Source organism: Rattus norvegicus, chromosome 2 (assembly GCF_021556685.1).
Source record: "Rattus norvegicus strain SHRSP/BbbUtx chromosome 2, alternate assembly SHRSP_T2T, whole genome shotgun sequence".
In the NCBI taxonomy this organism is placed as follows: domain Eukaryota; kingdom Metazoa; phylum Chordata; class Mammalia; order Rodentia; family Muridae; genus Rattus; species Rattus norvegicus.
The window spans coordinates 184,192,501-184,213,974 of record NC_141535.1 but is presented as its reverse complement, the minus strand read 5'-3'; the positions used below and the strand labels follow the sequence as shown (position 1 = coordinate 184,213,974).

The following is a 21,474-nucleotide window of genomic DNA, read 5'->3' as shown; positions in this document are numbered from 1 at the left end:
CAGGAACTCCAACCGCCTCCTTAGTTCTTGGATTGTTGAGCCCTCCTTTGCAAAGCCTTGTGACTGTTCACTGTTCCCAGACCCCTCACCAACCAAGCACAGGTAAAGCCCGGCAGAGCCTTTGAGACTTGGTGTTATGTTCCCTGACCCTAGCATGTGTCTCTCACTCATGAGTAACTGGGGAGACAGTTTCCATGTCCCCTGCTGAGTGCTTGGCATACCAGGTACTCTGGGGGTGTGACCCTCCCAGATCACATCCTGAGAATAAAAGTGCCTTGCTGTCCTCGGGCTTACAGAGAACCCAGCACCGGGCCACCTCCCTATCCAGAAGGGAGTCTGCTCTCCAAAGAGCTTATCATTTGTAGTGGGTCAGGCATTTCCATTTTGTATGAGTCATCATTCTTTGGTATTTTCATGGCGCTTTACCACGTGCTTTGGTCCTTAGTTGACCCTAACAGCAAGGACACCAAGTTTGCCATTTTGTTTGGATTTGGGGCAAGACATTGTTCACGGTCTCATTCACCTAGTCTTGGATAATACTATGCCACTGACCTCCTTAATAAGAAGGAGAGAACTATAGAAGGTAGACTTACAGTCACAGAGGCTAAAGTAACAGCATTAGTAAGCGTGGGTGTGGGACGTTGTGTAAGAAATCGCAGGTGCAGGAAGGCTCACAGCCTCACAGAGGAGGCAGGCCGATGATTCACAGGGAAAGGTTTCAGTGCTACAAGAACGATCATAAAGACCCAGGTGTGGTGGTACATGCCTGTAACCCCTGGACTCAGCACACAGGAGGTTCAGGAGTGCAAGGCCAGCTTCAGCTACATAGTAAGTTCGGGGCCAGCCTGGGCCACGTAAGACCCTGTCTCAAAAGCATGGGAGAGAGCAAGATGGTCCAGTGGGTAAAGACACTTGCTGCCAAGGCTGACAGCCTGAGTTAGAATCCTGGGTTCCGCATGGTGGAAAGAGAAAAATGATTTCACACAAGTTCTCTGCACACACATATACAATAAATGTGATAAATCTTAAGATGAAGATATAAGGAAACTCTGAGTGCTGATTAATGTAAATGCTTTAACACGAGCAGGATTTCATCAAGCAGGTATCAAGACTATTGGCTGTTCTGTTCAAGACCACTGCAGCCTGCAGAGTCAAGAGGCGTGGGGTAGGAACAGAACAGACCTGTCCTGAGCAGTGACTAGTTCTGTGCCAGCGGAATATAGGGCATGTCCAAGAATGCAGGAGGAGGTAAGGATGCTCCCAGCCCCTTTTTACAGTGTATGTGTGTGTTCGAACGTATGTGTCACAGTAAATGTGTGTCAGAGGGCAATTTATGGGAGTTGATTCTCCCTCCAGCATGTGAAAGATGGGATGAGTTAGGAAACTGGTATAATTATCCCATTAAGATGCACACACGAGGGGTTGGGGATATGGGGTGTTGTGGAGGGGAAACTGGGAAGGGGAATAACATTTGAAATGTAAATAAATAACCAATTAAAAATGAAAAAAAGCACACACAGTAATAACTGAAAGGAAGGAAATAGATACAAGGAAAAATTATAGAAACAAAATCTTTTGTGATTTAATAACACTGAATTTACGTGAGATTGGTGAAGGTCTCCCAAGCTTCATGTGACTAGAGAATCAAACTGTTTAAGAGTTGAGCCAGGCCAGGTGGATGCACTGTAATGTCAGCACTTGGGATGTACTTGTAGGATGATCTGCAATTCAGGATCATCTGTGGCTATATAGCAAGCTCAAAGCCAGCCGGGACTACATGAGATTCTACTTCAAAAAATAAAGTAGAATGGGGCAGTATTTTCAAGGCAGAGAGGCAGGCAGATCTCTGTGAGTTTGAGACTAGCCTGGTCTACAGAGTTAGTTCCAAGACAGCCAGGGCTACACAGAAAAAGACATCTCAAAATGCCAAAAACAAAACAAAACCAACCAAACAAAACACAAAGTAGGCTAGAGAGCTGTCTTTCTGGTTAAGAGCACTGTCTCTAATTCCAAAGGACCTAGCACTCACAGTAGCTCACAACCCTCTCCAGTTCCAGGGGTGCAGCCTCCTTGTTGGTTTCTTTGGGCACCAGGCAAATAAATATGTGGTCCACAGATAAACATGTGGACACGCCCATAAAAATCTTAAAGCCGGCCATGGCGAGACAAGCCTTTAAACCCAACAGACAGAGAGGCATAGATAGGGGATCCTTGAGTCTGAGGCCAGTGTGGTCTGCAGAGAGAGTTCCAGGACAACCTAGGGCTACATAGAGAAACTCTGTCTTTAAATAAATCTTGACTAAAAAGAAAGCAAAGCCCCAAGATTTTGGAGGGAACATGTAGTATTTGACTACTTAGATTTACAAAAGGTGGGAAATCCAGTATAGATATCTAGGAGTCATTTCTTTTTAAAAAAAAAAATGTGTGGGTATTTTGCCTTCCTGCACAGGTCTATGCACCACATATGCCTAGTGTAATGGATCCCCTGGAACTGGCGTTACACAGTTGTGAACTGCCACGTAGTGTTGGGAATTGAACCCAGGTCCCCTAGAGGAGCAGCCAGTGCTCTTAACTGCTTAGCTACCTTCTTCTGGCCCCAGGAGTCATTTCTTTAGAGATGTTCTTTTATGTGTATGTATGTGCACACGTGTGAGTTGGGATTTTCTGGTACTGAAGTTACAGTTGTGAGTCACTATGTGGGAGTTAGGATTCAAACCTGTGTCCTCTGCAAGAATGGTAAACACTTTTAACTGATAAGCCATCTCTCCAGCCCCACCAGTCATTTCCTCATTGTTTACTAAATAGCTCCTAGTGCTCAGAGCACCTGTTTAGAGCAGTAGCAATGAACAAGGCATATGCAACGCAGTTATAATCCAGACTTGGTCATGAGTCGCTATGTGTGGCGATGTTTACTAGTAGGAAAACTAAGGGAAAAGGTAGTAACTTGTTCTTACTGAGCAGGCAAGGGGATTCAGTCCACAGAGGGAAATTTTGCATTTGGCAAGAGGAAGTTGACTCTTGGAGAATTAAGACAGTGAACCCTGTGTAGGTGCACACCTGCCATCCCAGAACGTGGGCAGTGGAGGCGGGAGGAGCAGGAGCTCAAGCTCATTCTTGACCACACAATGATTTGGGGACCATTCTAAGTGATATGTGCCTCGGTGGGCCACCAAAGTGATTGAGTGATTAAGGTGCTTGCTGCCAAGCCTGATGACCTAACTCGGTCCCCCAGGACCCACATGGTAAAAAGAGGGAATGAGCATCTTCCAGAAATTGCCTTGTAACTGCCACACGTGCACATGCTCACCCCACACATGGATGTGTGTGTGCACATTAAATGAGGCTGAGCCTGGTGGTGGTGGTGCACGCCCTTAATCCCAACACTCCAGAGACTGAGTTTGAGGCCAGCCTAGTCTATAGAGCGAGTCCAGAACTGCTAGAACTACGCAGAGAAACCCTGTCTAGAAAAAAACCAAATAAATTAGTAAGTAATAAAAAACAGGCTGCAAAGTGAGAACCCTTCTCTAAGAACGAAGATGTTAGGCCAAGGCTATTCAAATGCTCAGATTTAGAGAAAATAACTGAGGCTTGGCCATGAAGGGAATTGTTGGATCACAGATACTCGAAACCAAAGAAGTGAATGGTGTACTGGAGAAGGCCATGGACGCATAGTCAGCACGGCTCAGCACATCCTCACAGCATGTGCCTAGTTCTCAGCTCTAAAAGTACAGAAAAGGACGAGTTATTGAACTCGTTCAGGGCCTTCCCTGCCATGTTCTTGTCAGCTGTAGTTTTCCTATTGTGGGATCTGCCCTTGGGGTTGGGTTTTAGGTCGTGTCTCTTCTGTTAACATGACACTTTCTCTTCAGCAAGTTATTAGGAGCATATAATAGAAGCAGCCCCTGAGGTGCTGCCACATCTGCCTAAGCCCAAAGATACCAGGAGCGAGGAGGCACAGTCATTCTCGGAGAGTCTGTTGAAAGTTCACAGACACCAACCACCAGCTCTGATTGGCCGTACATTTGCTTCTTCTCATGCCGTCACACACATGCACACACTTGTCACTGAGATTTCGGAAGTTTTGTTACTAGCTAAACATCCTACCTAGAGCCTTATTGTCAGGCCTTTAATCTTCATTGGTGCTCTGAGTTACAGCTTGACTGGATTTAAAGCCAACCTAGGAGAGCATGCCCACAGAGGATGAGCTGGGAAGGGCTCTGTAAGTGTGGCTGACACCATCCCATGAGCCCACACTGAATGAAATAAGAAAAAACACAAGCAGACTATCTGCTTTGGAGTTATAAGCAAGCAACCTCCAGCTACCACCATGACGGGCTTGCCTTCCTCACCAACATGGCCTTTGCCCCCTGGTCATAAGAAAAGCCAAGAATATGGAATCCACCCCATTTTTGATCTCCACCACACTAAGATTTTGCTTCTCCCTGAAGCCACACACACAGTATCTTCACAGTGCCATGTGTGTGTGTGTGTGCGCGCGCGCGTGTGCCTGCCTGTCTGCTTGTCTGTCTGTCCCAGGCTGGCCTCAAACTTCTGAACCCACTGGAATTGCAGCCATGTGCTGCCATGCTCTGACTTCCTTTATAGACTATTAGCGGCTGTGCTAAGAGAAGGGTTGAGGGACTGTGGGGTGAGCTGTGAGATTTGACCCATGGCTGCAGTTTCTCTTCTGCCCTTGTTTGTACCCCTTTCCTCACCCTCGACACCTTCCTCCTCGTAACTCCCGACTTCTTTCTCATTTTCTCTGTATTGGTGTAGAGGGGGCCCTGTGCACTTGCCAAGTGTTTTGCCACTGAGCTACATCCCCAGCCTGACTTTGTACAACTCTGACCTGAGGCCAGATCGTAACTGGAGAGGGGCAAGTTTCTGAGGGCTGGCAGAGAGGAGCTACCAACAAACAGTGCTCAGTAAGGAAACCACAGCACGTGATCCCTGTGAGCCAACAGCAGTTCTCTGAAAGGAAACTGACTTTCAGACCTGCTGGATGGATCACTGCTGCAGCCTGTGATACTGCTGGGGGCTTCACCTCAGCTAACACATGGCTCGGAGTTGGCAAACGGTCAGTGTCTGGTCAGCATCCAGTCAGCGTCCATGGCTCTCTCCTTTCTGCCATTGTGACCCTCTTTCCTGCATATAAAATGGTATCCATCCCATCCCACAGGGTTGATGGAGAATAAGGAGGTGAACATTACGGGGTTGGACAGGACCGCAAACAGCAATGGTAGTATCAAGGCCAGCTCCCAGGGTCCCTGAAACTACAGGAACCCAACCCTAGAGGGGCATAGCTGGAGACAGGGAAAGGCCTCCTGACCAGTCAGCGCTTGCCTCTGCACTCACCTGCAGATGGTTTCCCCTGGGCTTGACTGAAGAACATTCTAGAATTAAGCCCCAAAGATGAGCAGAAGAGTAGGATCCTGAAGTTATGGACAAGGTCTGAATACAGGGAGGGCTTGGCCTTCCACCAAAGTTTTGCTAAGCCGTAGTCCCTCTCTTCCTCCCTCCCTCCCCTTCCCAGTGTGAGCACCCTACTCTCAGCCTTCCACAACTCATAGTTGATGCTTTCAAATGTTTTTCTTTATTTAGACAGAAAAGGCCAACTCTTTAAAAGTAAAACTCAGTAAATAAGTTAAGTGTAGAGAAGTGTCAGAGATTGATTTCCCCTTCTCGCCCTTCACCTCCCACTCCCACCCCATGTTCTTCTCTCTAAAACCTCTTCCTAAAGAAAATGATCAGGTAATAAACCCCTTTAGCCCTCCCGGTACCCTTCCCCCAAAATACCCAATTACCCCCAAAGCAAAGGGAGAAAAATCAAGAGAGGGAAAAAAAAAAAAAAGAATCCAAGGGTAACATTGTCTAAACTCTCAGAAAGAGAGATGGCAGCGTCTGGCTGGGTGGGCTAGTTAATGCCCTGGTGCTCATGGTATTTACATGGAGGGCCAGCAGAGACTGTAAACATTTTTAGGGATTCAGGGGAAGGTCTTTTCCTCATGAAAAAAGGGTCTCTGTGACTGACTGGCAGAGAGGCAGCCCTCAGGGCCCCCACATCCTCCTTGGAGGGGGCCCTTGGGGAAGGCAGTGAGTTTTAGGGCTGGGAGCCTGGGATTTGGAGATATCCTACCTCTAGGTGAGGGTGGAGGGGAATGTGGGAGCCAGCTTCTGAGAAGGCCGAGCCGTGGAGGAGAGGCTAGGTGAGGGCGCTTGGGAAAGAGAATGCCCTGCTGTCCTCCTGGGCCTCCACAGCTACTTCAGGCCCACTGAGGGGAGGCAAGTGTGAACAGTGGTTACAGAGCTCATCTCAGGAGCCTTAGCAGAAGGCAGATGCCCCTGAACCTTCAAGCCTATTCCTCACTTCCTCACAAAAGGCCAAAAGGGCACCGGGGAGGAAATAGGCTCTTGGAGGCAGGGAGGCAAAACTGGCCCTCCAGAGAGGCAAGATGGTGGGAATGAGCCAGGTCCTAGGCCCTTTGGGCCATGAAGCAGCTTTTGCCCCAAGTCCAATCAAGGCCCAGGGCAGATGTGCAGAGAAGGCCAGGGCCAGTCATAGGAAGAGGGTACGAAGTGCCCCTTCCTCTGGTATCTCCAGACCTGTGAAGGAAGGAAATAGAGGTGAAGCACAGGGAAAGTGGCTAGTACTGGTCACGGGGTCCGGGTAAGGCTGGGGTGGCAGGGAGTGATGGCACCTACGATGGGGCTACCTGAGAAAGGCAGGCATTGGAAAGGCCTCGGCCCAACAGACCCATCTGCTCACCTCCCCATCCCTTCAGCTATGAGGGCACAGAGCAAGAACAGAGAAATGGGGAAGGCGGTATGGAACAACACAGAAACTGAAGCTAGTGGGAAGAAACAAGTCAAAAATGACCGGAAGATAGAGCTAGATGAGGAGAGAAGCAAAGAAATGAGACAAACAGGCAGGCAGAGGTAACTAGAAGGAAGGAGAAGGGGTGCATGGATTAGACAGACACCTGGAGAGAGGGAAGCATCCCCAGAGACTTGGGATGACTCAAGAGAGGCTTAGGGATTGGAGTCTCATGGGGTGACACCACTCCCAGCCCTTAGTGTTCTCTCTCATTCCTCTTTGGAAAGGAACAAAGGAAGCAAGAGAACAATGCACGAACCACAGACCACAGTCACCAACCACTGTTGACCAGCACATCCCGCGAGCTGCCCCGGCCCTGAGCCTGAGCTGGGGGGCGTTTCCCGCCATAGCCCCTCCCCAGATAACAAACAATTGGCTCCAAAGACAACACGCTTGTTCCATGCAACTTACAGGGGCCCGGAGCAGGGGTCCGGGATGGGGGCTTCAGCCGACAATGACACGGACCCTGGGCTGGGGGCCCCCAGGGTGGGGGGAGTTAAGCAGCCAGGATTGGGGGGAAAGGGGAGAAACAGAAATGTGGGTATTGTTCTTGGGTTGTGATTTTTCAAGGTTTGGGCCAAGGGAGATTAAACAAATCAAAGGTAAGTAGGGCTACAGGTCTGTGCCCCAAGGTTGGGTGGCAGCCTACAGTGGGCTGAGGGCTACTTAGTACAATTCCACTTCCTCCACTAAGCAAAGCCACGCCCACTCCCACCTGCACTGTGTTCTGCTGCGGCCCTGGGAAATCAGCTGCAGTTCAGGGCAATGGGAACCGATCTGTCTCCACTTCTCTGGAGAACAGGTCTCAAAACCAAGAGGCTCTACAACCCTCCAGTTCTCCAAACCAGCCTCCTAGCCCCCAAAACCTACTCTTACCAATTCCATCCACCCAAAAGAAAACCAGAAAGAGAAAGACACAGACACATGAACGCTGACCAGACAAACAAGACCAGATACTGTGGAAAACTCCAGTAGACACAGGTGTAGACTTGGATCTCTCTGGGATGCTTTTGTGTGTGTGTGTGTGTGTGTGTGTGTGTGTGTGTGTGTGTGTGTGTACGCGCGCGCGCACGTGCACGTGCACGTACATATGCACACACAGAGGCATATGTGGGTGGGAGACACAACTGTAGTGGGGGGAGTGGCCCGGATTTCAATCCTCATGTCTAGCATCAGGGTGAGGTGGGTGGTAGTGGAAGGGTGGGACATTTACCTAAGGGGTCTGGCTGCAGTGTGTGAAGCCTGACACTGAAGTCACAGAACAAGAGCAGCACCCACCTGAAGCCCTTAGTAGGGTCTGTTTGCATCCTTAGGCCGCTTTAGCTGGACTTTGAGGCGCTTCATGCCAATCTGGAAACCGTTCATAGCCTGGATGGCAGCCTGGGCACTGGCCGGATTGTCGAAACTCACAAAGCCTGGGGTGAGAAGGGCATAAGGCCTGGCCCAGCCCTACATCGCCGTCCCACCATAGGGCCAGAGCTTGTTTGGTTTCCCAGCACCACCCTTCTTCTTCCGAGCAGCTCTAATACCACGAAACCAGCCTGGCACATAGTAGGCATTCAGAAATAGTTTGTTGGTGATACATTTAATGGGTGAATCCAGTCCAGCCATTCACACAAACTAGGATGTACTTTCCAGTATTCTGAAGGGTGGGCCCTTCCTCAGTCTGAGAGCTCTCACAAACATTCTTTTTGGAAATCCCGTAAGAGGCTTTTGAAACAAGGGACTGTGGCAAGCTTCCAAAGAACAGGAAAGCAACAGAAAGAAACCTATGTCCTTTTGAAATCCAGTATCTCCACATTACCTGAAATGGAGTTGGACTGTGTGTGTGTGTTTGCATGTGTGCGTGTGTATGTATGTATGTGTGTGTGCGCGTGTGTGTGTGTGTTGACAGAACCTAGGCCCTCATGCCACTAAATGTACTCCAGAGATCTGATGTCTCGCCCCAAGGCTGGTTCTTAAGGAGGAGAGTGAGGCCGAGGTTTCTCCGGAGGAGATAGGCCTGAGTGGCACCTGTATGGGGTGGTGGGTGTGTCAGTGATAGTTCTTGTGTGGCCTTGGATACGCAGGCTTTCAAATACAGAGTTCACTGAGACCCTAAAATGCCTTCAGATGTGACGATCTTAGTTCTAAGAGTTCAAACAAAAATGTCCATACTCTGTCTTTTGGATCATCATATTCTTACCAAAACATTTGCTCTGATTGGTGGCCCGGTCAACAAAGACTTTGGCTGAGATGACATGACCAAAAGGGACAAACATCTGGAGGATCTCGGAGTCTGTGAACTCCTGGGGCAGGTGGTAGATGAAGATGTTACAGCCATCAGGGCCTGGGTGGCAGCAGAGACAGAAGGGATAGCTCAGAGACTGGGAAGTGCAGACTGGACGGGCAGAGGTGGGGGGAGAGCAGCCACCAATCCTGGCCCCCAGCAGTGTGGGCCAGGGTTCCCCACTCTGTCCGTCCTCACACACAGGCCCAGAGCTTGGGAAAGAGCCATCGGGAGTACCCGAGCCCACAACATGGCATTCTTATTCCTGTAGGTTTTCAGCTATCAGACCCTGCCCAGGCTGGCACCTTCCCGCTGCTGCTGCTGCTGCTGTTGCTGCTGCTGCTGCTGCTGTTGCTGCTGCTGCTGCTGTTGCTGCTGAGGTGGTGGTGGGGGCTGCTGGGCGACCAGGGCTGGAGGCTGCGGGAACGCAGGTGCAACCAGGCTGTAGGCTGCAGGGTAGGCTGCTGGGGTAGTGAAGACAGAGAAAGCTAATGGGATTGCCCTGACTCCTCACAAGTAGCCTTGCCTCCCTCCTCAGCCCAAACCAGTGGGATCCATAGGCTGAGAAGATGTCAGGGAAGAGGCTTCCTCAGACCAAGTCCTGGGTGTGTGCCACTCTCACAAGCACAGCGTCTCAGGAAGGCCTGGGGGTGTGGTTGGCAGGGAGCAGAGAAGCTCAGACTGTAGTTCCTAGATGGATTTCCCCAGGCTAGTCCGCCCACCTGGGCAGGGCCTGGGCTAGAGAGCCTCACCTGTGTAGTGCTGCATTCCTGCGTAGGCCTGCTGGAGAGGGTCCACAGGGGCTGCAGGGCTCTGGGCTGCAGAGAGCATCACAAGCCATGAGTGGGTCTGGGGCATAATGGGAGCCTCACCAGCACTTCTCTCAGCAGACAGAGCCTCGTCTGGGGGTGGGGGAGACGAAAAGGGTAACGCATGTGGCAGTAGGAAAGGGGAAGAGCCCAGTGTTGGGGAAAGTCTGTGACTGACATGCCACTCTGTCACATTGCTTCGCCTCTCTAAGCCTCAGCTGCCCTAGCCAAGAGCCCAAAGAATGCTGGGAGCTCAGGAGCGCATGCCTTTAATTCCATACTCAGGGAGGCAGATAGGCAGATCTTTGTGAGTTCAAAGCCAACCACACAGAGAGACCCTGTCTCAAAAAACACTTTCAAAACAAAACAGAAAGGAAGGAGGAAGGAAAAGAAAAGAAAGGAACCCGAGGAGCATTTCCGCCCAGGAAGAGAGCAAGAAAAAGCACCTTAAACCCTGAGGTTGGAGAGGGGAGGTGTACCATGGCTGCCAGCAATGGGAGTAGTGACCGGATGGCTGATGGAGCAAGGTGGGCAGGCAGAGAGCCCCACCTGGGTAAGGGTGAACCCCGTTGGGATAGAGAGCATCAGGGGCAGGCTGCCCCGTGGGCTGGGTGGGCACTGGGCTGTAGCCGTTGACGCCCAAGGCAGCAGGAATGGCAGAGACCGGCGTGGCAGCAATGGCAGGAGGGGTGCTGGTTCCTAGGAAGGAGAACATGACAGCAACGGAGCAGAGACGGGCACACAGACGCAGAGAACCAGTAGGCAAAGCTGGGGGTGGGGGGACAGAGTGGAGCAAACAGACCCTCCTCTGACCCCTGAGCACCTCCTGCACCCCATGGCTTCCCCTAATCACGGCCACCATGCTGTCATTCCCTGCCCAGCTGCATTTGTCCCCAGCCCCGTCCACCTAGTCTGCCTAGCATAGGCCTTACCTGAGGATGGAGTGATGGGGGTGGCGATGAGGCCATTGGCATTGATGGCAGCCATGTGCTGCATCTGCACGGCAGCCATGGTGGCCATAGGGCTGAGGTAGGCACTGTGAGCTGCTACCAGGGCCGCCTGCTGCTGCATCAGCTGTGGGACGGAAGAGGAGAGTAGGCCCCGCCCCCAGCACTCGCTCTAACCCCTGCTTTGCTGTGGAGAGGGTGGGCCCGAAAGGACGTGGAGCTGAGCAAGTCTAGTACTGGGGGTGGGAGGGTGTGCTTACGGCCTGGGTGTAGGCGCTGTAGGCTCCAAACTGGAGGGCGATAGGGCTGAACATGCCCAGCTGGGTAGCCACCTGCTGCATCCGGCGGAGACCTCGCTCCTTCTCTGTGTCAGCAAACTTTACCACCAGGCTGGATGAGGCACCCTGGGCATGGGCCCCACATGTCACAGGAAGAGTCAGCGTCTGCTCCCTGGGGGGCCTCGTCTTGCCTCGGGCCTCCTTGGGAGCACAGCCATTACAAATGGGGAGATCCTAATCCCGCCATCTCCCTGCACTGGGATATGTAAAAGGCTAGATAGAATTGAGGAATGCGAAATTAAGTGAAAACAAAACAAAACAAAACCCCCAAAACTGGACAGACCGTGGACATAGAACGGACTGCGCTGACAGTCCACAGTGGATTAGTTGTGGGGAATGTTAATCTGACAGCTGTTCCATCGCCCTGCCATGATTCTGGACCCACGCCCAGGTCTCATGGAGTGCCCAGTGGGTAACACATCACACTTTAATGTTAGCCGGAGCCAAATCAAATCTAAATCGGAACATCTGCAAGTATTGTTACAGAGTCCTAGACTCTGAGAGGCGAAGGGGCCCAGCTGACTCAGCTCTCTGTCGATGCCTGAACTTTGAGTTGTGAGAGGCCCGCGTTTGTTGGAAGAAGCTAGCTGGCTCCGGCTGCAATTCCAGCTCACATTCAATTGAACGAACACTAACACTTAGGGACAGCAGTATCAACACATGCTGAACAGGGCCTCTAAACCAGGGTCCTGACATCACAGAAGGTGAGAAGGACCTGAGAGGAGGAGGCTGGAGATAAGTGGAAGGGAATTGGAAGTAAAGTTGAAGAGTAGCTACGGGAGGGTGGTGTTTGATTCGCTGATCCTTTTGGAAAAACTAAAAAAAAAAAAAAAATAGAAGTCCTATCCTGAATGGAATTCTGCCCTGTGCCAGGGGCCTGGCAAGTGGGCCAGCTAGAGAGAGAGACAAGGAAGGAGAGGGCTGGGGCTCACCGGTAGAGTCCGGCTGCTGTGAAGAGTGTTAATGGCTGCCTGGGCCTCAGCATGAGTCTGGAACTTCACAAAGGCACAGCCTAGATAAGTGGATGGGGTGGAGAAGAGGGGTGAGTGCTTACCATGAAGGCACCCTACTGGGTCCTGCGGACAAGGGATAAGATGAAGGAAGGGCTACCTTTGCTGGTCCCGTCTGGCCCCCGGAGCACAGTGCACTCGTCTATAGTCCCAAACGGTTCAAACATCTTCCGGACATCCTCATCTGTCTGCTGCTTTCCTAGCATCCCCACAAAGAGCTTCCGGTCTTCTGGGGGTAGGGCATAGGAGGGGAGGAATGTACAGGGTCTCCTGGCCATGTTCCCAGCGCTCCACCTTCGCATATACGCGTTGCTCCTGACACTACCTCCCCCATCCCGGGGAACAGCGGCTCCAGGGTGTAACGAACTGATAGTTGGGAATTAGAGTTCAATAACATGCAGTATTCCGCTCTGAAGGACTTGAACTCTACTTGTCCTGTTTTGTAACCTCTACAAACCAGCCAGATCTCACCCCCTACCACCCACTCCTTAACCCCAACTTTAGCAGATAATTCTTTAGCATTACCAGACTTCCTTCCTCAAGAAAGGCTGTCCTTCAGCTCCATCAAGCCCTGGGCCTGGGGGTAGGAGAAAAGGGGCTAAATCCAAAGTTATAGAACCTACCTCCTCGACTCTCGCTGTCGGCTGGCTTGACCTGGATCGGCCTGTTCATCTATAGGAGAGAAAAGAAGGAAGCTGCCAGGGCCTCCTTGGAGCATCCAGGAGCCCTCCCCAGACTGAAGGGAGAGAAGTTGCCTCAGTCCTCTAAGTTGATGGGAAGGAAAGGTAGGGCCAATCTTATCTAGAATTCAGACCTAAAGGGATTAGAGGTATTGGGGAGAGGGGATGTGTTGGAAGATGTTCATGGGGGTACAGCTCTGGGCTCAGGTTGACCTCAGAATGCCTGGGTCACCTATAGGTGTTGCTCTTAGGTGGAAAAGGTCTGCTCTTAGGACCCAGGTCTTAAGTCAGAGCTCAACCAACAAACTGATCAGCCAGAGCTGCGTCCATTCTGCAAAGTAGGAACAAGCAGAGGCTATCTCAGGGAGAACCCCCAAGGAAAGCTGAGGGAGACCCCACTGAGGCCAAGAATTCCTTCTGACCACTGGAGGTGTGTCCGCCTCTCTTTCTGCTCCCCTACACCCCTTGACCCCAGGGGGAAGGCACTCGGGCAGCACAAAGGGAGCAGATGCCCAGTCTCCGTGGCAACGGGAGAATGCGCACCATGGCAACCGCCCACTCAGCCTGATTTATCCGTCCCCGTCGCCCTGGCGACCGTGGTGATGTCATCACTTCTGTTTCTCCACACACATCGGAGGACTGAAGGGGGGTGGGAACAGGGTATGCGGGGGGGGGGGTAGGGTATTGGGTGGGGGCTGGGAGATGGGGGAGGGGCCCAAGAAAGCTTCCTGGTCCCGGAGAGAGGTACCTGGAATGAGTCCTGCAGGGGCCATACTGTTCTGGTATCCTGTATCCCGCCTCCACAACCAATCCTTGCTATCTGAAGAGCTGAGAAAGCGCTCACGGAGCGCTGAAGGAGCGGAGGCTATCCTGCTCCTTTGCAGTCATCTTCCCTGACTCGGAAGTACTCCAGAGCTCTATCTATCCTCTCTCCCTGACACCCACAGTATCACCCTTTGTTCAGTCTCCAGTGTGGGCCGAAAATTTTCTAGTTCTATTCTCTGTGTCTTGTTTGGTGAGTGAACTTGGGAAATACTCCCACAGGTTGATCTCCTTAACCAAGATGGCGAGCACAAGTAGTGGAAAGTGGAAGAAGCATACAATGTTCTGCCTCTGAACTTCTTTTGCTATTGAGGACTCGGGCTGCTTGGGTCACACCCAGTCAGTCCCCTCACTCATGTGATGGTGGGACAGTCTTAATTCTAGAGACCAAAAGCATAAACAAGGCATTCATTTACATGCCTAGGGTGCTCTAAGGAAAGTCACTTAACTGAGAGGAGCCCTGCCCCTCACTAGCTGTGCCCCATCCAGGCTCCAACTTTCTCATCCGTTAAACAAGAGGATAGACCAGGAAGGCTGCAGTCCAATGCTGCTCAACTCTGGTGCTCTTGAATTTGGAAACCTTGAGTTAACATGGAGGATACAGAAATACCGCTCCCGGCTGGACTCTGCCAGCCAGGTGTTCACAGCCTTGGATCAAACCTGAGGCTCATATCCAGTGATATTCCTCCCCCAGCCTGCCCTCCCCCCAAATCTCTGGATCTGAGAGCAGCTGGTGGGGGGTGGGAGGGTCACAGTCACATAAATCCTCCTCCCAATCTGGGATTATCCTATCTGAAATTCAATCTCCTAAAGTGTGTGTGTGTGTGTGTGCGCGTGCGCGCGCTTGTCAGGAGAGGTCTGTGGGGTAGAAAGTTATGGCCAGTCACCTCTTCTGTACTGTCACCAAAACAAACTCCCTCCTAGGCACCACAACAGCTAACCACATCCATCCCTCAAGATGGCGAGTCAGTCAGAATCAGGGCCACAGAATGGGGCAATCTTAGACTGGCACTTTGCCCGCCCTAACAAGTCTCTGAGAAGTTGCTGTTCTCTCAGAGGCTGAGAACCTGGGAGAGAAATGAGGTGATACCCGCCCTGCGCAGGCTTCCAGAACAAAAATAGCATATCAATAAATACCCACAGCTGATGCGCTTTCGCACGGAGACACAGCACAGACCACATTATGGATCTTGTGGCCAGAGCTCCCCACCCCCAACACCCTCACACCCTCACACCCTCACAGAGGACTTCTCAGTACTCCCGGCGCCCATTTTCAGTCCTCTCTCCCTGGCCTGGCACTTCCTGTGGGAAGTCAGCTTGTTAGCTCACCTGGGCACACCTGCCCCCTCCCCTGAGTCCAGCTGTGCTGTGTTACCTGGCAACCAGGCAGGCCTCTTCCCTAGCTTCCACCCACCGGGTGATAAGCCCTCCCCAGGGTTGCCGGAAGGAGGGGCTATTTATACTCCAGCCAGGGATCTCTGATCTGCTTCCCCTAACAGGACCACTGTTCAGGTCCCTCCCACTCGTTAACAGTCAAGATCCCACCTCCAAAAAGAGCTCATTCTCTCACAAAATCTAACTCTCTTGGGGGTGCAGGTCTGGAGCCCTGCCCCTCCTGGTTCCACAGTTGAACCTGGTGTCCCAGAGACCACCATCCCCACCTCAAGATCATGGGAAGACCCACATCTTGAGAGTGGGAGTTTGATCCAGAACAGGTGGGGGAGATAAACCAGGCAGAGGCGTCCCTCACAACCAAAACTTCTAAGAGGCCACACCCTACTCAGAATGGATCCTGGGACCTGGGAACCATCCCGGGGACTCTCATTGGAGGGGAGTGGGGTTCAACAGTCACAGGCCAGCCTGAAACATCATCTAATCTGGGCGCACCTTCTAGATTGTGGGTGATAAAAGGGGGAGCAACACAAGCAGTCTAAAACTACACAGGTTAAAATAGACCTCGCAGGAGGGTTTGGAGATTAGACAGGAGCAGAAATGTGCTGACAGAACTGTCATTGGCTGACACCCTATATACACACAGACACCTCTCTCTCTCTCTCTCTCTCTCTCTCTCTCTCTCTCTCTCTCTCTCTCGGAGGCCCCTTGGTAAGGCACAAAGGTGAAATTTGACTATAGGTATCTCTTCCCTTAACTGACCTGAGTCAGTTTTCTCAACCCATTTGAGTGATTTCCCCCCCCCCCACCCCCTAGAAGAACAGAACCCCTCATTTCCTAATAGAAACTTTATCAGTACCCCCTGGATTCTATCTACTGTCGCAAACTCTAAGTAGGAACTTAGTGTCACTTGGGAAGTCTGGAGCAGAGTGACAGAGTCATTCTTACCAGGGAGCCTTTTCTGACTCCTACGCCCAGCCCTCTGTCTTCTCAGGACCGAGTTTTACCTGAGCTTCACAGGTGCTGGAGAAGACAGATGCGGGGGACATGTCCCTAGCTGGTACTGTGCTTTTGGGGCTTCCGGTCACCCTCACACTGCCAAGTCCTTACTCTGGCCTCTTTTGGACTCTTTCCCCTGACTCTCCAGTTCCTGTAAGGGTTCTGAAATGAGGAACGGAACACAACAGCAATGGAGGTAAAACCTGATTCGTGAGGGCCTCTAGAACAAAAAAGGAGGGAAGCTGGGACTGGACAGCTCACACATTTCCCTAATCTGGTGTCAGGTGTTCACATGCATGTGCACATGAACAAGCACATGCTTACTCTAGACCCCCCGTGCCAGTTCACACCCATGCCGCCCTCCACTCTGCGCAATGGCTGCTCCTGTTGGTTGGGAACAACAGGAACTATAAGATACTATAAGATAGTTGGGAGGGGCTGGAGGGAACCTCAAGGGAGTCTAAAGTTGGGGGAATATAAGTAGCTCTATTTCTTATATCCCCACCCCATCTGTTTTGTCTGTTTCCTCTCAGGAGGATGGGTGGCCAGTACCATTCTCTGTCCCATGTGGGGAAGAAGTAGAGGCTAGAACAAATGTCTCCAGTCAGTGCTGGGCAAAGGTTCGCTGTGGGCACTGAAGCTTCAGGAAGGGTTTCCTGGGACTCAGTCTGAGAGAAAACAGAAGCAGATAGATGGCCAAAAGGACCAAGAGGCTTCTTGGTGCCCATTCTCAGTTACAGACCCAAGCTTGTACAAAGTTGGCTCAGAAGAAGAAACAACAACAAAATGTTGCTTTGCAGGAGGGAAGCCACCTCAGCACCACCTTTGCTCTCCTGACTTCCCTGGGCACATTTGGTAGGGTCAAGCCTGATCTTCCACGATGGCATCAGCTCTGCTCTTGCCTGCTGTCCCCAAACTCATGTCCACTCCAGACCTTGATCTACTTTGATGCCCTGCGACTCTGTTTCAGAGTGCTTCCTGGGAGACAGGCAGGGCAGCCTGTGTAATCTCAGAAAGCTGCACAGAACAGTCAAGCAGGCCCAGCTGCCTGTTCTTGGACCGCAGCACCCCTCCCCCATCTCATAGCCACCCAGCCTGCCTTAGCCAGCACCACAAAAGAGTGCCTGGCTGCCTCTTGCTCCCTCTGACACAGGTGTCCAGTCTACTCTACCTTCCTCCCATACAGCTAAGTCCTCCCTCTTGCATGGCCTGGGGACAGACCGGGGCGTGGGGGAGGAGCTGAAATGTGTGCCTCAGGAAATGTCCCAGTCACTCCACCAACCATTTTTGTTTCACACATCTACAGAGGGAAGGAGATGATGCTACAAGGACTTCCTGGTGATGAAGAGGCGGACCATGGCTCAGTGTCCTGGGTGGGTGGTGGGTCTGCAGCTGCTCCTAAGGCTTCTCTCAGCCCCGTGACCCTGCAGAGCACAGAACTCACCCCTGGGAGAGTCTTCTGTTCGTGCAGGGCACTCTGGGCCTTCAGGGCTGAATCGCGAGCACAGTACGTCAGGAAAGCACATCCTGAAGATACACATGCAGAGAGACAGTGTCGGGTGAGTCTTCAGGTTTCCCTTCCTAAGGGCTTCCCTGGGAGACCAAGGACCTGGATGTCCCCTTCTGGACATCCCTGCCTGCTGGGCTTGGGAAGGAGGAAGCATTTACCTAGAGGGATAAAAATTATACCCTATCTCTGGGTTGGTCAGGGACCTGGAGGTGAGGGACATGGGAGAGCATTTGATCTGTTCAGAGATGGGACTGGAGCAGGAAGAGCTGTAATCTCCAAACAGGTAGGGCAATATTGTGCGCTCTCTCCCTCCCTCCCTCCCTCCCTCCCTCCCTTCCTCCCTCCCCCCTCCTCTCTCTCTTTCACCTTCTCCTCCCTCCATCTTGACCACCATCACCCTCTCTTACATTTTCCCTACTTCTCGAATCTCCCAGACTCCACCAGAGACAGGTCTGCAGAGTGCGCGGAGAAGGAAGAGGGGGTGGGGGGAGCGACAGTCGGAAGTGCTTTTTCCTGGGCCCAAAGATTTCAGGGAGGTAGTGTGGCCCTGGGTTCCCAGACCCTGGAGCTCTCCAAGACCTGATTCCAGGCCAGCCCTGCTTAGCAGCACAGCGCTTGGAGAGACCTCGGGAACCTCTTCCTAGTAACTTTCCAAGTCCGATAAACGGTGTCCATTCTCTCTTCTCGACGCCCCTCTCCTCCGCGCTTTCACCTTAGTCCTGGGTTGCCCTGGCTTGGCTGTAGCCACTCTTTCTAGGTTAAACACACCTGTCCAGCCATCCCAACATTATCGGGGGCTTCTCCCATTGTCCATCTCGATCCTTTCCTAAATTTTCTTCTAACCCTTCTGTTGATCCCATACCATCAACTCCCTCCTCCATCTCTCGTGCAGAGTTCCCCTTAGTTTTTCACCCTACGGTACCTGACACTCAACTGGGTTCTCATTTAGGTCCTTTATCCAGTCCCCCAGGCCCTGAGAGACTTCCAAACCAGCCCTTTCCAGCCACTCCATCCCTCCAACTTCCTCCATCCTTTTGCCTCCCAGGCCACTCAGTGCCTCCTCTCCAGCCTGGCCTGACCCCTCACCCTTGTGCAGCCCGGTGTACTTGTCCTTGATGACAGTCAGCTCGAAGATCCGACCAAACTGCTCGAAGATGGGCTTCAGGTCCTTTTCCTCCAGATGCCTCGGGATCTGCCCCACAAACAGCTTGATGGCATCCGGCTCCTTCATTGGGGCGGCCCAGGAGGAGGGGCCGGGGGAACAGGGAGAGGCCCAAAGACAAGGGAAGCTGCCCAACCAGGAGGCAGGTGGTAGGGCCCAGGGGCCCAGCAGGGCCGGCTTTCCCTTTGGCCCCCAACCACAGTGCTGAGCAGAGGAGGGCTCTTCACACAAAGGAGTCGTGGGGAGTTGAGGGCTAGGGGTCAGGGGTCTAGGCAGACACTGTCAGACCACCAGGGGGCATAGCCCAAGCAAAGGATCTCCCTCCCAGAGATCTGGCAAATATTCCAGGATGAGGGTCAGGGCAGCCAAGCCCTGGGGCGTTTGGGTGGTAGCTGGAGCTCAGAGGGCGGGGAGCAAAGGCTCAAATGCCAAAGGAGATGGAATAAGAGTCAGAAGAAGGAGATAGGAAGGAGGCTGAGGGGCTAGGGGCCTGCTATAGTTGCCAGCAGCGTCATGAGGGGGTCCCTGCTCCTGATGTGGGGCAGGTGACTCTCTCGTTGGCTTCCTAGGGAGGACACCTCCCTTGTGGCTGATCCTTTTGCTGGGTCCGAAGATCCCTGATGCCAAATGCTTGATCTCTGATGGCGGCAGGGTTCCGGGGGTCCCTTCTGCCCTGCCCCCTTCAAGTTCTCCCTTGACCCCCCCTCCCACCCCCACCCTGTATGGTTCCCCCGCTTGGGCTGCTGCGGGCTACTCCCGACACTAGGGCTGCCTGCTTTCCCGGTCACCTGGGTCCCGGAGCTCTGCTCTCCGGACGCGCTCTCCTCAACAAAAACCTCCCCCCTCCACACCCCCCTCCCCACTCCCACCTCCTTTCCCCTGACATCAGTGATGTCAGTCTCAGGGGTGGAATACAAATTCTCTACCCTGGAGAGAGACGCACAACCCGGGCAAGAGCCACGCCCTCTTTCTATCTCTATTCTCCGTGACTCCCTTTCCGCCCCAGAAGAGCAGCTGGTCTTGATAACAACCCTTCCCCCATCTTACTCCCCAATGAGGAGTTGGGAAAGACACTAAGATGGAGAATTTATAGAGGAGCCCTAGGGTGGGGTCCATTGTTCCGGGGGTTGGAGCTGTCCCCGGTGCTGGAAGAGGAAGAGCAGACCCAGGAGGTGGAAGCTGGGGGTGGGGAGGAGAGGGCAGCCTGGTCTTTGGGGAGTCTGAAAGTGAGAACCCAAGGAAGGAAACAAGGAAGGGAAAAGGGAAAGAGCAATCCCGCACGCTGAAGAGCAGGGAGAGATGTGTATATGAGGAAGGAAGTGGTCACAGGGTCTAGGGGGAAAGAGCAAAAGTGAGGCGGAGAGGAAAAAATTCAAACGGGTGTGGGAAAGGAGAGTCAGTGGAAGTGAGTCAGAGAGAGTCTGCATACTTTTCCAGAAAAAGGAACAAGAGTAGCTTAGCAGCCTGGCATTTTCAGACACCCCCTTCCTTCTCTCTGGAGGAGGTGTGTGTATACTTGGGCAGGGAGGCAGCAGCTGGCGGCAGCTCTCACTTGTACTATGCTTGAAGACCAAGACTCAGTGTCCGACTGTCCCCAGTATCTAGTGTGGTGTCTTGCTCGTACATAGTAGGTGCTTAACAAACGCTTCATGCAAGAGCCCGTGACAAGTGGAGAATCTTGATTCCTTCTGTGGGAACAGGCACAGGCACAGCTGCCAGGCTCCCCTCAGGGGCAGAGTATCCCATTTCTCCTTCCTTTGCTTCCTTTTGTTAGATTCGTTGGGTGGAACTCAGAATCAGATGAAAGGAGGCAAAAAATACATTAGAAACTACTTTTCTCCCAAACGATTACACTTCTAAACTTGGTCCTATGTTCCACAGTCTACGGGAAGATGAGCCCTCTGTGCTCCAGCACCACACCTGCCCCGTGTATCTGTTGGCATCAGCTCTCTGTGGTAGCAGTCCTGGTTCACCATCCATCCGCTCCCTTGGCAACTTCCGTGTAGCACCCCCTGCTTCCCCTTCTGCCCAGGCTGGAGCTGTCTCTGAGACGCCTGCATGCATCCTGGGGGTCTCCATTCCTGAGTTATCACAGCGATCAGGTCCCTCCACTGGAACTAAAACAACATGTCCTAGGGAGGTTTCCAAATGTGCTAGATTTTCTAACTGGGGAAACACACCGCCTCAGATGATATGGATGAAGAGACTAAAACACAGAGAGTCCAGCCTGGGCAGGGTGGGTCCTGAGGTCAGACGCTGAATGCTCACACCCAGCATTCCTTATGGGAATGAACTGGTGTGAACCTGGCCTTTCTTTCCCTCTGTGCTCACTGAAGCACTGGGTGAGACTTCATGCTTCCTCCTACTGCCCTGTTCCCTAGTGACCTCTTCCACCTTCTTTAATCTGGGTTTCTGTGGCCTGAAGCTACATTGTGTCTGTGTGTATAAATGTATATGTGAGTGAAGTAAGTGTATGTTTGCGACTTGATAACACTTCATCATGCAGACGCCCAGGTCCTCCCAATAGGGTGCCCTAGAATGGGTTGAAAGGTTGAGAGGAGACTCCATGATGAGTAGCCTGGAGATGCCATGGGAGTGCCAGGGGACCAGGAAGTAGGAAGCTATAATTCTCCACAGTAACTTTCCATTCACCTGCCCCACC

The 21,474-nt window shown here is 52.3% G+C and overlaps 2 protein-coding genes across 51 annotated transcripts in view; one reads left to right on the top strand and one right to left on the bottom strand.

Annotated features, from left to right (window-relative positions):
- Positions 1-5,570: 5,570 nt before the first annotated feature.
- Positions 5,571-19,648, bottom strand: Celf3 (CUGBP, Elav-like family member 3). Of its 50 annotated transcripts, none has more exons than XM_087630950.1 (14): positions 19,601-19,642; positions 18,737-18,875; positions 17,585-17,667; positions 12,871-12,919; positions 12,348-12,476; positions 12,170-12,249; positions 11,160-11,303; positions 10,885-11,026; positions 10,502-10,651; positions 9,896-10,045; positions 9,449-9,607; positions 9,060-9,203; positions 8,153-8,289; positions 5,575-6,603 (listed from the first exon to the last, which is right to left on the bottom strand). In XM_087630950.1, the coding sequence occupies exons 4-13, from the start codon at positions 12,917-12,919 to the stop codon at positions 8,162-8,164; spliced, it is 1,275 nt and encodes a 424-aa protein (XP_087487076.1). In that variant the 5' UTR covers positions 17,585-17,667; positions 18,737-18,875; positions 19,601-19,642; the 3' UTR covers positions 5,575-6,603; positions 8,153-8,161.
- Riiad1 (regulatory subunit of type II PKA R-subunit domain containing 1) overlaps positions 17,504-21,474 on the top strand; it is a 16,311-nt gene continuing 12,340 nt past the window's right edge. The window contains exons 1-2 of the mRNA XM_087613364.1: positions 17,504-17,699; positions 17,850-17,933. The gene's annotated coding sequence lies outside the window, so the exon portion shown is untranslated. The remainder of the gene's footprint in view (positions 17,700-17,849; positions 17,934-21,474) is intronic.

Coding starts and splice junctions, on each gene's coding strand:
- Celf3 (XM_087630914.1), bottom strand. CDS start 18,881: ATGAAGGAGCCGGATGCCATCAAGCTGTTTGTGGGGCAGATCCCGAGG. Junction 12,250..12,347: donor GCCAGACGGGACCAGCAAAG/GTAGCCCTTCCT, acceptor CCACTTATCTAG/GCTGTGCCTTTGTGAAGTTC. Junction 9,204..9,448: donor GCAGCAGCAGCAGCGGGAAG/GTGCCAGCCTGG, acceptor GCTGCCACCCAG/GCCCTGATGGCTGTAACATC.